The following is a 17649-nucleotide window of genomic DNA, read 5'->3' on the forward strand; positions in this document are numbered from 1 at the left end:
AAGATGAACGTCGTCAAAGTCACGCTTGCAGGCGGTAACACCGCGTTCGAGATCCCTACCTAAGATGGCCGCCCTTTGTAGCCGCTAATCAGTGGGTAGCTTAGTCTGTTGGCCATCTTACCTAGGGGGGGTAGGGGTGGGCGAAATAATCCCTCCCACCGCCTTTCCCCCGTACATTTTCGAAAGCATTTGATTACGTAATCAAAGCCACACTTGCGGTAGGTGCCCCGCGTAATATATATCCCCACCTAAGATGGCCGCCATGAGTAGCTGCCAATCAGTGGGAAGCTTACTCCGTCGGCCATCTTACCTAAGGAGAAAAGCCCCCGCCCCTCCTCCCCACCCCCTCGTGAATTTTCGAAAGTATTTCAGTGACGTCATGAGAGGGACACTGGTGGTCGACACCCCGTGTTCGAGATCCCTGCCTAAGATGGCCGCCATGAGTAGCTGCCACAGTGGGACGCTTACTCCGTCGGCCATCTTACCTAAGGAGAAAAGCCCCGCCCCCTCCTTCTCACCCCCTCCTCCCCACCCCCGTGAATTTTCGAAAGTATTTCAATGACGTCATGAGAGGGACACTGGTGGTTGGCACCCCGCGTTCGAGATCACGACCGAAGGTGGCCGCTGAGTTTGATGGGACGAGAATGATAAGATTGCTACGATTATACAACAAAAACACACGCGCACACGAAGCTCATGTAAGGAATTATAATTTTTGTCGTCGGCGAGCGATTTGAAAGGTAAAAGTTTGAGTTTTTTTCATTTTTATACTCCTGTAAACGCAGCCGAATCAAAGTTCGATTCTGAGTAAAACGTATGACGTAACACGTGAGAACCAAACGCGTTTTTAAAATGAATATTTCGGTGAGGATTGATTGCAAAGGGCTCGCCGTAGCACGCGTAGCGGTGATGCGGTGCTGTTGAAGGCAACGTGGGTGTCGTGAATACTCCGCTCCTGGGCCTCCCCTAGGTCTACTCGGCCTAAAATGAGTACCTGGTGCAGTGTGTAAACATCGCCACGAGGGAGACAAAGGCGGCCGGGCGTCGTAATGGTCACCCACCCTCCTCTTGTGCAGTGCCGGCCTTCTAAGGTGCTCGCTAACAGCACTTGCCCCAGCAGTCTGTTGAGACTACACGGGGGATCTTTGTTGTGAGTACAGTACTGCACTGTATTATTCCGATTGCTTACCCAGAAATGCCTCCCCGCATCTCATAACTCTCTTTCAGGAGGGTTCTGTCAAGTTTTTACGGTAGGAGGGCGCGGGGAGTGGGATAAATGCTACGTGCTGCATCATTCGTGCACGACAGACAGACACATAATCCCTGGTGGGCAGTGTGGAACCTGTTGTTCCTACTTGTATAAATGCTCCGTACTGCATCATCCCCTGTCAGTAATTTGCTGTTAAATTTTATAATTTGGATATGACGCCGGCACACTGGCCTACTCCTGCACTGCAGTGAAACTAAGTGCTGTATTGTAATACTTCATAGCCCCACGTTAATCCACTGCCAGACGAAGGCCCTCTCCACGCCTTGTTGATCATGGGGATTGTTTGACCATAATACTTCACGTTGGTCAGTGCGGGTCGGTGAAAGCGGGTAGCATAGATGTGGCAGCATAGAAGTACTGTACCACAATTGGGTTTTTTGTTCTGTACCTTCTATGGGATCAACAGCATTTTTGTTAAACACCTTTGGATTCATACTCTTTGTTTCTTTCGGTAAAGCCACGCAGGTATAAAATAAACTAAATCACGACGTTCCCATCGCAACACAAGCAATCATCAGGTGGGAAACCCACAGCAATCAACATTTTTGCTTAAATAAATCCCCCCCCCCCCCCTCTGATCCAGGTTCCCACGTGAAGTCGGGAGCCCCAGAACCATTGGGCATGGAGAGGCCTCGGGGGGGCTGCGATTTGACGGCATTCCCATCGAGCCTCTTCCCCACCCACTACAACACGGGACCCGCGGCGGACCACCGCCTCACGCCCGGCACGTGGTCCCTGCTGGGGCCCGTGCAGAGGCAGGAGACCCCTGTGGACGAAGCGCGCTCCACGGCACGTCCCTTAGACGAGGTGATACAGGTAGGAACAATGTTCCACACTGCCCACCAGGAATTATTTGTCTGTCTTTGACTGTCTGTCGTGCATAAATAAATATATAATATTAACAGCTCTTTGATTGGTGGAGACCTACTGCCGGGTACGGAGAGGGGAGGGGCCTAAGGAAGGGGGGAGTCAGGAGAGGGGCCTGAGGGGGGGTCAGGGGAGGGGCCTAAGGATATGGGGGGTGGTGGTCAGGGAAGGGGCCTAAGGATATGGGGGGTCAGGGGAGGGGCCTCAGGATATGGGGGGTGGTCAGGGGAGGGGCCTCAGGATATGGGGGGTGGTCAGGGGAGGGGCCTAAGGATATGGGGGGGGGTCAGGGGAGGGGCCTAAGGGAGGGGGGGGTAAGGGGAGGGGCCTAAGGGAGGGGGGGTCCGCGGAGGGGCTTGAGGGAGGGAGGGTCAGGGGAGGGGCCTAAGTGAGGGGGTTAAGGGGAGGGGCCTAAGCAAATGGGAGGGGCCGATAGTTAAGGGGGCTGGCTACCTGGCTGGCTGCCTGGCTACCTAAAGTCAATCTTTTATACATACTCTTAGGTTTTTTCGGTAAAGTCACGTAGGACAAAAATAAATAATATTTTATACAGGTAGGAACAACAGGTTCCACACTGCCCACCAGGGATTATTTGTCTGTCTGTCGTGCATATTTGTCTGTCGTGCACGAATGCGCTGTCCAACCAAGTTCCTACCTGCCCACTCCGAAGGAACGTGTTTTTAGCATTGCACGAATTTTTGTTGTTGTTGCATTCCCCCCCCCCCCGCCGCACCTGCAATTAGCACGGTTGGCTACGTACGCAGAAGTTAAAAATAGTGGACATACGTCTCTACAAGAGGTCAGTCCTGAGGTGGGTGGGTGGCTCAGAGGTCAGCGCCGAATTGGTACGGCTGAGATCTTGGGTTCGAATCCAGTCAGATGCCTGTTGTTAAACGAAGTTTTCCATTGCAGTGAGTTAATGGTGGTATCAGCTGGGACGCCAGTGACTGCACGTAAAAAACCCACCGTATTAAATGTGTTTCTCCACTTAATTTGGCTACATTGTGTGATTGTTGTGACAGTACAGCCCCCGGCTTAGGTTCTGTGCTCAAGGGCAGATCGATAGCTCATTGTCATAATATCACAACTCCTGAGTTATTTGAGCCTAATCGACAAATAGTTGGTGGTTTCTCTTTGCCTTCCTTAATTTAACACGGTCGTCTTGTAGTATGTATCTATGTTGAACTTCTCCCGCACCGTACGGAGCCAACCATGCTCATCAGGTCATTCTTATGCCACAGTCTATTAACAAGACCAGTCTCACTGCACATCCGTTTAATTCAGCATAGCCCCATTGCATATCCTTAAAAAGCAGTAATTCTCCAGTTTCTTTGGAAGAGGTCTGAATATTTAAATGAGGTAAGTCTGTAGTCCACATTATTTAATCGACGTCAGTTCTGACTAGGTTTAATCTTGAAACTAGGCTGAAGGTTGTACGCCTTTCGGCGTCCTCTGGTCTAACACCGTTTTGAGACTAGGCTCAAAAGAAAGCGGTCTCTGGTGTGGACCAATCAGTTTCAAAGACAATGCATATATTTTCAGAGTATGTTTTTTTGTTTGCATTCTGACCACAAGTATTGTGGTTAATGCAGACATGATTCCTGTAAAAGGTTTCAGTTTGGTGTTTTAACATCTTAAACACCTGTTTTGTTGCCATAAAAAAGGTTGAATCTCTACATAATATTCGAGGTGGCTCTTTAACGCCTTGCCCTTTCAACCTGGTCAATTTCACTCCGCTTAATTTCACCTCTTTGTGTTTGTTTTGTGCTTTGTCTATATTTATCTGTGTGTGCGCAGTTTCATTCATAGCGATGAATGTTTTTGCAGTCTAGGTAAATTTAAACTGTGGCATTGACAATGTTCTGTCTCCATTGTGAGCAGGGCCAGCAGCCGAGATGGGTCTCTCAGAGACGCCACGGAGTCGAGTGGGAACCCGTAGAGCCAGTGGCGTTGCCGTTCCTGCCTCCGAGTGAAGGTAACACAATGTGGCGGCGGGGGGAGGAGCAACCTAATTTTCAACGGAGTTTGAACCCATTAGGACGCACAGGAACAATTCACCATGCCACTGCACCATTGTTCTCGCCCACCAGCCTTCATCCCTTCCAGCGTCATGTTCTGCCAAGTCTACTTATCTTAACGGTTATGATGATGGCTTTGTCCCCCGTGTATGTTCTCTAATACACGTGACCCTCTCATTGTAACTCCAAGCATACACCTCTCCATGCTTCGTTATGTGCTTTTCATATTTTGTTTCGTTCTATTCATTAAAGGTTCAAGTGTAATAGCAAGTAGTACACATTAATTTTATATAGATATTTAGGAGGACACACACACATTGGAAAGCATTGCAGAATCCATTCACGCTTTTCTTCAGTGTTCGTCATGCAAAAATTATGGTTTATGAGTAATGATTGCTTAGCCCGTTGTTGTGGTCACACTCGAGTTTGTTACACTGTTGATGATACTTGGTGCAAATAATGTGAAAGGTGGAGTTAAAAAAAATTGGTAAATTTATGTTATATTAAAAAAGTAAAATAAATAGTTATTCTTACATCTGCATTGTTTTTATTAAATTTTAATTAAGGCCGTGAGAAGGATCTCGGATGTGTGGGATGTCCGATCTGGCGTCTCACCGCACTGCGTGTGTCGTCTGTCACCTGCAAGTGTGCACAATCCCAGACTTCGAGGACGAGCGGAATGAGGAAATGATGGGCCCAGGAAAGAGAGAGGCCTACCATGCTAAATCGTACAAGTTCATCGAGCAGGTAAATGTTTTTTTAGGAACACTGTCCCTGATCTTCAGTCTCTCATTACGAATATGTTCAAGAATATATTTTTGATTTGTATCCTCTCAATTATTTTGTCTCTCGAAAGTTTTATTTCGTCTCATCTGTACCATTAGCCTCTAGTTTGCCTTATTTATACATAATATATTTATACACAAAATTTGATGCATATGTAAGGCTTGTGAGAGGACTTCTGCCAAGGAGATGGAATGACTAAATCAACTCAACCAAAGGATTGGGCATGGCGGATGATTACGAAAGTAAAAAAATGGATGAATCTCTGCATCGTTACATGCTTGGTGCTTGCACCCCTCTGCCAAGGCAAACTCTTGATTTGAATTGTTTGTCAGCATTTCGCGAGTCACCGCTAACTATGTCGTCTCTGCAGATGAGCAACTTTTTCATGGATCATCCCCGTGATGCGTTCCTGTCCATGGGAAAGCTCCTGGAGCCCTGTTTCAACTTCAGCAATACCACGGTGAGCCTAGCTGGATCCTTGTGGCACATTTCAATATATATGATAATAGCTCTGATGACAGTTTACCTGCACTGACCAATTTGGTGAGGCATGGTTAAATAACCTCCACGACGCGCAGGATTTGGACTCGGCCCTCATCCAGAAAGAAATTGATAAAAGGGCTGTATATGATTAAAGTTAATATTTATTCATTTAAAATATGGTTCCGTGGCGGTGAATGTGTGTCTTTTTTGTTACAGCCAAAGGCTGGGGAGCAGGTGGCTGCTGGACGCATGTTGAGCTACAGGAAGTAGGTCGCAGGTTTATTTTACTGGCTGCAGCTGACTTTTGTAACGATACATCGATCGCTTCATCGATTAAAATCAGTTCTCACAATCATCCAACGACTGAGTTTCGTTTTTTGAGTTAAAAGCGGAATCATTAAATCCAATAGTAATGACGATTATAAAAAAATATTCAAATACAGCAGTCCATGACGAGTAAATAATCACAACCAACCGACCACTGGCTAAAATACTTTATCTCGCTTTCCTGAAGAAAAAAAAGTGCAATTTGGAATGGATATTTTTTTGCATATAATGTTTCTTTATACATTACTCATCCTTATGCAACTTCTAGTTCAAAAGTTACAGGGGGAGGAACGACAAATATTTTTTTCCATAAAACAACGGCGGTAAATTTATTTTTCATTGGCCATGTAATAAGAAATCAATCAATGCGGCCAACACTGGTGACAGTTTCTGCTGTGTCTGGCGGATATCAGGGAGAAGAAGCGGGAGAAAATCGCTCACCTCCTGGGCGACGCGCTCTGGGAGGTGCCCCACCACGTCCTGGCTCACTGCCTCCGCGAGGAGCTTCGGGAGCGCCGGTCACGGGAGCGTTTCGATGCAGCGTGCACGGGCGGCTGCCTCCACTACCACCCGCTGTTAGGGGCTCGCAAGCACGGGCTCCTCATTTACCCATTGGGCAGCTGCATGGACACCCTCTGTATCCTGAGTGCAAGCGTTCTCTGTTCATTCGGCCTCGAGTGTTCGTCGCTTGGCGATCAAACAACAGTTTTTTTTATCTCGGAGCTGAAATAAGCCAAATGAAGTGGAACAAACGCATTTAAAATTGTGGGGGTTATGTGTGCACATTTGCGGACTGGACTGGGACTCATCGACTCACTACACGTGAGAAGTCGCTTTAATCATGATTGGCTAAAACCCAAATTCGAACCCACCATCTATCTTAGCAGTGACGGTTCGGTGCACTGCCAAGGTATGAGCCACCCAATCACCTCGTTGGATTTTCATCACCCTATTCTATCTGCCAAAACAGCATGTCACGTCATGGAGTGGCTCATATACTTTTAGTATTATTTTAATACGTTATTCAAAGCTAGACGAGGGCTAAATCGTGACTTCAAGCTTTCGTAACTGCAGGAATTCATACTCTTTTGGTCGTTCGGTAAAGTCGCTTATATAGAAAAATAATAAAAAATCACGACGTTTCGATCGCAACAAAAGCAATCGTCTTCAGGTGAAAACCTATATAACCTCTTGCTTCAGCAGCTCTCCCGCTATATTTCTCCTGCCTCAGCAGTTCTCCCGCTGTATGTTTTCACCTGAAGACGATTGCTTGTGTTGCGATCGAAACGTCGTGAATTTTTACAATTATTTTTCTATCTACGTGACGTTACCGAAAGACCCAAAGAGTATAGACAAGGGCTATTTCATGATCAGTAAAAAGTGTCCAGCTCAGTGCATGGGGTTGGGACAGGTTAAAAGCTAAACAGGTTAACATTGGGTGCTCCTTGTACCAATTTATTACACCTTCATCGAAGTAGAGACTAGTCTATCTGACTTCATAACCATTATTTAAATGGGGTTTTTTGGTTTATCATAGAGCAGCAACCACACCTTATGATGAGTTACACATGCAGAACCTATCTGAGAGAGCCCTGGCATGAGCTGTAAATGAGGTGAAGGAGCAACGTAAAACCTTTAAATGCTGTTTCTGACGATGGCTGGTTGCATCTCGACTGCAGATAAAATAAAACTATACACGTAGGCATAATTTATTTTATTTTCTACCTACGTGACTTTACCGAAAGAACCAAAGAGTATGGATTCCTGCAGTCACGAAAGCTTCAAGATTAAAAAAGAACTGCCAAATGTCAGGCCGGGACCGAACCTAGTTTGGTTTTTTGAGGGCAGCTCTTCTGTTTCCCCAGCACTCGCAGACATTTAACAATCAATGGTCAATATCTTGAAAGCCACGTTTGAATGTTTACATTTCTAAATATGCTGCTCAATAACAGTACGATCTGTTAAAAATCCCTTAATTTGTTGGTTCTCCAGCATTTCAGACAATTGCGCAGAAGTGCGAGGGGAAAGCATGTCTATCGTCTTGCATCAAGATACTAAAACCGTCCGTGAAGTTCCATCTCGCAGGAGGCATTCGTCAGATCAGTACCAGTTCTGTTCGACAAGAAGGTGAGACCTACATTTTAATTTCGTCACAATTTTTCATGTGCGGCGGTTTTCAAGTCGCGCGACGGCATCGATGATAATTGCGACCGTGGTAAACGCGGAACTGAGCTTAATGAAAATACAGTAAAACCTTGGTCTGTGAGTGTTTTGCAAGACGAGCAACATTTTTAAATAAATATTAATTTGATAAACGAGCGAGGTCTTGCAATACGAGTAGTACGTGTATACGCTTTGTCTGCCGAGCATCACGTGATCACAACTGATATACGAGTGCTTTGATATACGAGTGCTTTGGATTACAAACACGTTTCCGGAACGAATTATGCTCGCAATCCAAGGTTTTACTGTAATACTATATTTACAACTGGGTGACAGCGTGTTGACAATACATGTCTCGTCAAGGGAAGGGAGACCTGGGTAAAACAGAATTAGAATCTTTATTTTGACTGGAGAAATCTGATGAGCTATGAAGTTCTTTTTCACAGATGTTCAGCATGGGCGGGTCAGCAAAACGTAGAGGCATACAAATAGCAATCGTAAATACAGCAGTCTTCAAACTTTCTAGTGTACACGCACTGCTCGTGCAATACAATCCTAATGCAATTCAAATGCAAGATGGGTCCGCGATGCCTATATGTGACCCTATCTCAAATGATGTTGAAATGAGGTGAGGGAGGAAGGGGGGGTACAAATATATTGCGAACATTTGAAGAGCGATTTTCTTTTGACAGCAAGCAGGGACTAAGGAGTAGGATACAATACAATGTGGATTTATATCGCGGTCTAAATGTGACCGCAGCTTGAGATGCTGTCCAGAAAAAGTGGGCGATAGTTTGTCGCAGGCGAAGGGAAAGCGGGAAGATGCGAGGCGTAGGCAGCCACAAGACAGGGAGGCAAAGGAGACGGTGTAATCATTAGGATCGTAACTACTCGCCATCGTTGATTTGATTAATTGTCACAAAGGTTATTATTAAATTGAAGAATATGTTGTAACTGGCGTTTTTAGTTTACAGGGGTGGCTGGATGAATCACATGAGCCCCATTGCCTGCGGCGATTGTGAATCAAAAACACGAGTTCTTAAACGCAATTTTCTGCATAATGTTGCGTGAACTGAAGAATTTAGATCAATGACTCCGACACCTTACGACGCCAGTGCTCAAGGTGAGAGTAAAAACGCTCCTTAGAGCGAGAGAGAGATGAGGACGGCCTTCAGTCGCGACTTAAATAGGGGAAGAGTCTTGGCAGTGGGACTGTAGGGTTGCCACCTGTCCTGGTTATCACAGCATCGTCCTTTATTTTTTAGGTAGCTGCTGTCCTGGGAAATCTGTCGGTCTTTGGATGTTAGAAGGTTTCCTTTGGATGATAATACACTCCTCAAGATTCTTAATTCCGTGACGTTTCCTTTTTTTACCTCAAAGAGTAATGGACAGCCAGAGCGAACAGAATGCCTGACAGCGGTAACAGTAACTGAGAGGCATCAACCTCTCATTGACTTTGGAGGTGGGGTGGTGGGGATGATTTCCCGTGTGCAGTTTTTGTTGGTGTTCGGTCGGATTACTTCTGCGGGCTGTGGAAGACCGGTGGCGAGCGTCCCTTGCGGCCGCAGTGCGTCGAGGTGGTGCAGCTGGAGGAACCCGCAACATGTTTGACCGTCAGGTCAGGCAAGGGCTCTTGGTTAGGGTATCACGATTCACACCACCCCCCACATCCCTCCCCCAAGCCACGACTCAAGAATCGATTTGTTTGTTTCATTTGTACTACTACCTCGTTCGGATTTTCCATCTCCCGATGTTGTCCATGTCATTTGCTATTTTTTTGTTTGTACTTTGCCTGTTTTCGTGCGTTTTGCCTGTGTCAACTTGAACTGTTGTTCAGTTTGCTCTGGCTATTTTTGTACTGTCTCGTTTGTACCAAACCAGAGGTCAATTATAATTACAATTCCAGAAGCATTAACTGACATGACAGTGAAATTAATGAACACTACGGTGGCATTGTTAAACAAATAATTTACAATTGCATTTAATTACACAATTACAATTGGTCCAGACGGTTGGATGACCCCGTCTTGACTGTGACCATGAGTCCCAGACCATGGAACGTATTTTATCGACCTGCCAACTGAGATCTATTGTAGGAGGCACTACATTTCTCCACTTGGCATCTCGGCAAACCACCGAGTGGATCGCCAAACTAGACGTCCCATTATAAGCTTCTCCCATTATACAAAAGAAGAAGATTACAATTGTCATTAACCCCAGGTCTGGTTTGTCCTGGCTTTCTCATTTGTATCTTCTGTCGCGTTTTGTGCAATTTGTTACATTATCCAAAGTGTATATTCGTGTATAATTTGCACAAATCTTAACTAATCGATTCTTACGCGCACGATTTGATGCCTGTATAATGAGCACAGGGATGTATTTTGACCGACGTACCTTATTATTACCTCTGTTTTACACCTCTATGCATCGGTGACTAATGATCGCGTTGTGCCTGCTTGGTTTGCAGCCCCCACATCCCCGGCGAGCTGCTGGTTGCCAGCGAAAGTGGCAGCGTCTACCTCTGGGTCGCGCAAAAAAGGCAAGAGAAATAGCGAATTCACTTTGGTGATTGCTTCAAAAGCCGGGAAGGATACAGTTTTTATCTCTTTTTGTCGAGTAGCATCTAAATGAACGTGTGATTATAATTAAAAATTATCACTAATTATTGTGAATCCACTTATCAGTTTACTGCCAGCATTTGAGCGTCCTCAAGGCATTTCTGTACGATGTGCTCGAGATAAGGTTTTGGATCATTGAGTCATTTACCCTCCTGTTATGACACTTTCTGAGTTAACGTTTATTTTAACAGCCGAAATTATTCGTAATATATGTTCGCGTTAGACCACAATGCTCTGACCAAATCTGTGTCGTTCAGACCCTATACCACCTGACATGGCCAAATTATTTAACTGTCACGTGTACGAGCATTTGACATTATTGTTTGTGCTCACAAGTCAGATTCTGACTTCCTGTATTGTTTTTCTAACTTACTGGATATTGTCCTGATGACATTTGATGTAGTTTCAAATTAAGTGACGATCTTGTGAGGATTGTTTATCAACTTACCGGCGAGCGAGCTGAAACAAGAACAATTGGCGCGTTAAACACTTGCACACGTGACCGTTTGTTTGGCTGTGTGTGGTGGTGGAGGTTCTTGACGATAGATTTTCTCAATGCAATTTGACGCCTCGAATGCCGGGGGGGTATGCAGCTTGTCCGGAGCGCCGTGTGTGATTGTGCGATTGGCAACTGTGTCCGCTGTCGGGCGTCTCGCTCGGCGGCAGCCTGCAGAGCGTGCGGAGGGAGACCAGGAACCTGCATTTTGATGCCGAATCTCAGTGGCGCTGGTGCCACTTCACCGCTCACCCGCGCGTCATCACGTACGCCGACCGCACGGGCGTGGATGCCACCGACGCCAGGGTCAGCATGGGGTTTTATTAATGTTTTTTTCCCCTCCCAATTATATTGCAGTTGTGCTGTCAGCATCATGTCTATGCAGATGTAGACATTTTCACCAATTGGAACTCTCGTGGCTGGTAATTAACTTCTCTCAATGATTCCTTCGCCCATGTTGAAAACTTGGTCTACCAGACTTACTGTATCATCTCATCCATACGATGTTCGACCACCACACTGCAGGTCAATACACTTGTCTGTTTGCCTCTTCCCTCGGACCACTCCACTTGGAATTCCCTCCCATCCTCTCCTTTTCCCAAGTTCTTAATAATCTTCCTCAATTAAATTATTTTATATTATTCATTCAATAGCCTTGTCTGTAGCCATTTGGTATTTTGGGCCTGTGCTCAGTAACCATGATAAAAAAAAAGACCAACCACTTGGTGCTTGAAAATATCCCCAGAAGATGACATCACAAAACTATTTATAAAGTCACTTAAGTAGGTCTCTACCACTTAGGCTGGATTTAACAAAGTCAAATGAAAATCTAATCAAATATGATGGATTTTTTCTCATTGGTGACTGGAATTCAGAATCCCAAACAAAACAAAAGTACAATTTTTATTTACGCATTATCTCACCGTATCTCAAAACGCTGATTTAATCATCGTTGGTTGTCTGGGTTCACACCGAGGATCTCAGCAGTACTGGCTCAATCCCAGTCAGCCACTTGGCCACTCAACAGTGATTTGTCAACCCTTGTGTTCATTATGACTGTGCTGTGCGCGTGGATTTAAAAGGCGGTTTTGGAATAACCTATTTTTGTTTTGTTTTTGTTCACGGTGCGCACCGGCAGATTGGTCGAGCGGGAAACACATCGCTCTTCCGGATCGGCGAGGCGGCCGGATGCCAGCAGGGAGAACGAGTCGTGCTCAGCCAGCACCTGGACCCGGTTAACCCTTTCCACTTCTTGGTGACGACGCAGGTTAGAGGCATGTGCCCCGGTCAAGCCGTGCAGGTGCTCTTCACCTGGCCAACCGGAGGGGCCCGGCACCAGGCTGCAAAGAGTGGGGAAATTGAAAAGGGGGGTAGGAGGGAGAGATTTCCATTTTATTCCTTACACCGGGGCCTATTCACACCACGATACACCACTGAACCAGCCATTCACTTTACTGTGACATTCAGTTAAATAATACCAACATGCAGTAATTTGACGAGGCGTGATTTGACGTCATAAAATATTTTTTCAAATTGCATAACGTTACAGTTTGGACAATGTTCAAACTTACATAATGTTTTGCCCTTATATGAAGTAGGGTTAAATGGCAAAGGCCATTCTCCATAGAACGGCATTTCTGGTATGAATAAGGGCCATGGCCCAAAACGTCGCTTGTAATATTCCTTTCCGACTGCGCATCCATGCCACTGCCGTCGGCAGTACTCGGCGTACCTCATGGACGAGCGGCTGCCCATTCTGCCCATGCTGCGTTGGAACCACGGCCTCACCTGTCCTCCCCTGTTCGCGCACGCCACGCATGGGCCTGGCGGCGGCATCGGCAGCAGCGCCGCCTCCGGGGGTCAGCGCCAACACCTGCTCCTGGGCACGCAGAGGAAGCACGAGCTGCTGATGCTGTCGTACACGGGTAAACCCAGCACGCACGGCCCACCCTGCGCTTGTGTTTAGAGTGTCTCACGTGTCTGTGTATGTAAATGTGGGGAGTGGTGGCCTAGCGGTTTGTGCACCGCGCTAATCACCGAGCGACCTGGGATCGATCCCAGGCCACGGCAAACGTCGGTGGCGTGTGCAATCTGAACCGATTATTCGGCCTTCAATGATTAAAGTGATTGATGCAGTGTGTAAACTTGAAATCTGGGAACATATTAATATGCTCATACATTGCTTATGTACTGTAGGGATGGGCTCCCGATTTTCGTATGAATCTAAGATCCAAAAGTTGTGCGTACATTAAAAATGTTGCACGATCTGAAAAAAATAATTGTGTTCAATTTATATGAATGTATATGACGTCACCGGAAGGGATTTTTCACTTGCATGAAGTTCCATCTGTGCAGGTGACATCACTTTGGCTTGCATACAACTGTGTTAAAGTGATTGCTTAATGGAACAGATCTGACGAAAGTTCACCGATTGTTGCAAAGGTTCAATTCCAGCGGCTGCGTTAACCATATAGATAAGCACCATCTCCACATTGGACGTTTATGAACTCGTGGCGTCGTTCGCAAGAGTGGGCTATTGTGTGCTGGCATCATAGTCCAAACTTGCCCACAAATTACTCAGTTGGAATCTACACAGCAATGACCACCCTCTACGGCGAAAACTTGCTAGTACCCTCATGAGACTTGGTTAGGCTTTCCTGAGTAAACGAGCATACTTGTCCTTGAAAGTTTGAAACCCATCCCTAAGATATGGTCTTTATTGCTGCGTGTTTGCAGGTGGTGGTCAAGAGCCGTGCTGCACCACCTCGCTGCCTCGCAAGCTGGCGTGTGCAAGCGAGTGGCTGGGTCACGTCCGACCACTGCTGCCTCAACAGAAGCACCTGCTGCGGCGCAGACTGGAATCCGCAGGCGCAGGTCTGTGCGTGCATGTGTACAACCCATAACACCTGGGTGTGTCCCATGTCCTCTTGCCAGCAAGCCTTCGACTGCACATGGCCTCACAGTGCACCGAGCCTAGAACAAGCGCCGTGGTAACGTCATCGCCGCTTCGTGGCGAATGGTGTTGTGCGCACGTGTGTGTGGATACACGTGTTTGTGTGTGCTATGTAGATGGGAGCTGGTGGAGCGTCGTGGTGAGTGCTTTGCGATGAGTTTGATTCCCAGTTCCGGCCAACATCAGTGGCAAGTGACTTCTGAACCAGTCCTGGGTTCCCTGCAATTTCACCAGCCGCACTCAAATTGAGATGTGAATTGCAGTCACACATGACTGACACAGCACGGGGAGGCCTTCATCTACCAATGGATTAGCAAAGGGCTGAAAATGTATTAATCTTTGTTTTACTTAACCTTAAATACTATTACCAAATCATTGGGAATGCACCTGATCGCATCAGACCTCGGAAACCTAGCAAGATTAGCACGATTGGCTACGTACGGTGCGAAAGAAGTTGAACATACACAGAGGCTTGAGCTTGAATGAGTGACCACTATGCTTGACAGGTGCTATAAGCTATTTTGGGGCTAAATTGTGAGGAGCAGAATGTAGTAGAACAAAATCCATAGTTGTGCTATATTATTTCCCATGTCTTTGCTCCCCTACACTAACCAGTGTGGCGATGTATGTTCAAATACGCCATATGACCCGCATGCCATTGGGAAGCCCTTCTGGATTGACAAAGTGCTGCACCATTGCACCTTTAAAAGGTGGCTGCATACGAGCGAAACCTCGCGTGTGGGTGTGTCCTCTCACAGGGGTGACGGCCATTCCACACCAGGGCAGCTGTGGCCGCCTCACGGTGCTGCAGCTCTCCGTAGCCGGCGACATTTTCTACCAAACGCTGCGGCCCGGCGCCCCTGGAACCGCGAATGCTGTCGACTGCGCGACCGAGCCGCCCTCCGCGACCCACAATGCCGCCCCACCTGACCCAGCGATGCTGGACACGCCTCGCAGGGTGATTCCGCCACCGAGCGGCGGCACGAAGGCGCTAGATTTGAGGGGCGACGGGAGTGACTCGGCGGTCGCGGACAGTGAGACAGGAGGAGGAGGAGGAGAAGTTGTCTCTGATGGAAGTGCGGATCTTCTCAGATCAGAAGTGAAGCGCTGCCAGCGGTGGGCTTCCGGCTTCCTGTTGCTGCAGCGGCGGGCGGCAGGCAAATTGCCGCCGCACCGAGCCAGACGCCAACAAGTCAAGCTCTTCCGTCACCTGCATCGCCGGATGCCCGAGAAGCCGTCTGACTTGAGCAGCAGCATCGTCGTCGGCCTGGTGCGAGCCGAGCTGCGAGCCGGAGTGGCGGCGGGCGCGGAGGTTGCTGTCACGGCGGGCAGGGGCAGCACCGAGGAGGAGAGGAGCGAGGAGCTGCAGGCGCAGCCTTCGCTGCAGCTGCTGCTGCCTGTGCTGTCACTGCCACAGGAAGAGGAACCGGTATTATTCCCCAAGCCCGTGGCGGACGCGGAGGCGAAGGACGAGCTGAGCAGCCGCCTGACGGCAGCATGGAACGGTGAGTGGCACGAGTGGTGGGAGGAGAAGCTGGGCATAGCGTCCAAGAGGAGGGCGCGGGACGCTCGACAGCGCCGGAGGGTGAAAAAGTTGCGCGGCCGACGCCACCGACGCCTCCAGGGCAGCTACTCGTCCACCGCGTCCGAGTGGGCGACCGAATTCTCTGAGACCATGAGCTGCTCTGAGAAGAGCTTTACTTCAGTTGACCTTTTCTCTCGGTCATCCCACCCGGATGAGGTAGAATTGGATCCTGACATCTTGCAAGGTCATTTCACAGATGACACCCGAGTCTCGGCTGCGATGGGTATCGACTCTTCGCAGCACTCTCTCTTTGAGGATGACGCACATGTAGCTGCCTCCAACTCAAGGCCCTACTTGTTGGGGGCATCGAGCCAAAACCTTCCCAGCTCCATCTTGAAGAAAAACCCTTCCAAGACGGCACCGCAATCGCTCGCAGAGACAGCAGTGCAGGACAAAGTAGAACTGTGGACGAACACGTTCTTTGGAGAGAGCCCGTCGCAGACGTCCCAGTCATCCACACCCTTCTTCTCCCGTGCGAGGCGGCCGGCTCAAGCCTCTGACCTGCAGAGGCAGTCCCAAAAGCCGTTGTCGCCTTCGCTCAGTTCCCTCCAGAAAGAGCCCTCCTCGTCCCAGCACCTCGGACCAGCGCCGGGCGACGGCCTGCAGCGGGAGGAAGAGCCCTCGAGTGGCGTGGACGGCCAATCCCAGGAGGCTGATGCCGCTGTCTCGCGGCCGGCGAGCAGCAGGCTACTGCCGTTTGGCTTCTCGTCCCAGCCGTCAGGAGGCTCCCCCATGCCGTGGATCGTCACCTCCAACAGCCAGGGCAGCTCCTCGACGCCGCTGCCACAGAGGCCGTCCTCGCAGTCGGCGGCCTCCCTGGTCAAGAAGAAGAAGAGGTTCACCATGGGCTTCTGAAAGCACGGCCAGACCAACGCGACGTCGTGCACCGTCAGCGCGCGAGACCATTTAAGGCGTGACGTCACTTTTGTAAACGTGTAGTTTTAATGTAAACTCGTTTCACCAAAATCACGTTAAATTCGCTAGCGCGTTAATGGTGTGCATTACGGCCTACACGATCGTTGGTTAAACCGCGGAGTTGAAAATTTTACACCTAACACCGTCTAACTCAATAAATCAATGATGAATCCTAGCCTGCTGATGTCAGTTAATTACCTGCATCTGTTTCCTGATGTCAGATGCATTCTGGGTCATGGTAGATGCATGTACATATGTTATTTAAGAATTAAAATTATGTTTATACTAAAAATAAAGCGTGCATTTCTGAACCACATCGTGTGTTTACAGAGTTTCCGTTGAGATGTTATTATGATGTTACCGCTAAGAATGAGGATTAGCCTTTATTAGGCACTTAAATGCCTCCATCTCTCACAGCGCCTCACAAAACACATACCAGGAAACTATGAAGTAACCATGGCAGAGGGGAAACGATGGATATCATACATAGCCTGCACATTGCTGAGTAACCCAAAGATTATCTTTTGGCCTTTGAAAGCAGGCACAAGGGGGGAAGATACTAGGAATTTCATAGCAATTAACTTGAGAAAGATCTAAAAAGAACCTGCTGGGGGTGGGGGGGGGAAGCGTTCTAGATGTAATCGAGACGAGGAGTTTGCAGTTGGTGGCGCATCTGTAGATGGTGGAGGAGGACAGGTTACAGGGTCAGGCATTGGAGTGGCACCCAAGAACTCGGCGACCAAGGGGGAAGACCTCGAGCCCGGACAATCGCAAAGGTGCGATCGTGGAGGGCCGTCCGCGAAGGACCGGTGTCGAATTTGCAACGGCTCAAGGGTCTGGTGGAAGGAGCGCAATGTGTGGCAAATATCGCCACCACTGGCGGTGATGGTCCCTGCAACTTCAAGTGTGGGTGGGTGGGTTCTCTGAGGGCAAATGTGCCAATGTCGTCCTCGCAGTGCGCGTTTGTGTCCATAAGAGGACGCGCACGACGCACCGTGGGGGCCCACTCCGTGTCGAACATCGGCCCCAGACAAACAGAAGCCCCCCCCTCCCGAAGGATTTTAAACCTCTCTTGGGTTTACCCCAGCTCGGCTTACATGCTTATCGTCTGGGATTGTGCACCGCAAATTCCACTTGATATGGATTATGAATGCATAGAAGGGAATGC

General features: G+C 48.2%; 1 protein-coding gene across 1 annotated transcript; it reads left to right on the forward strand.

Moving 5' to 3' along the window:
• The first annotated feature begins 578 nt into the window (after positions 1-578).
• On the forward strand, positions 579-16797 carry TAF1C (TATA-box binding protein associated factor, RNA polymerase I subunit C). The gene is made up of 15 exons (XM_078600004.1): positions 579-617; positions 1854-2086; positions 4019-4112; positions 4802-4902; positions 5312-5401; positions 5641-5690; positions 6165-6388; positions 7744-7878; positions 9409-9532; positions 10382-10453; positions 11199-11334; positions 12167-12295; positions 12749-12953; positions 13765-13902; positions 14740-16797. The coding sequence occupies exons 2-15, from the start codon at positions 1892-1894 to the stop codon at positions 16419-16421; spliced, it is 3375 nt and encodes a 1124-aa protein (XP_078456130.1). The 5' UTR covers positions 579-617; positions 1854-1891; the 3' UTR covers positions 16422-16797.
• The last annotated feature ends 852 nt before the right edge of the window (positions 16798-17649 follow it).

Source organism: Lampetra planeri, chromosome 13 (genome assembly GCF_965212315.1).
Source record: "Lampetra planeri chromosome 13, kcLamPlan1.2.h2, whole genome shotgun sequence".
NCBI classification, from domain to species: Eukaryota; Metazoa; Chordata; class Hyperoartia; order Petromyzontiformes; family Petromyzontidae; genus Lampetra; species Lampetra planeri.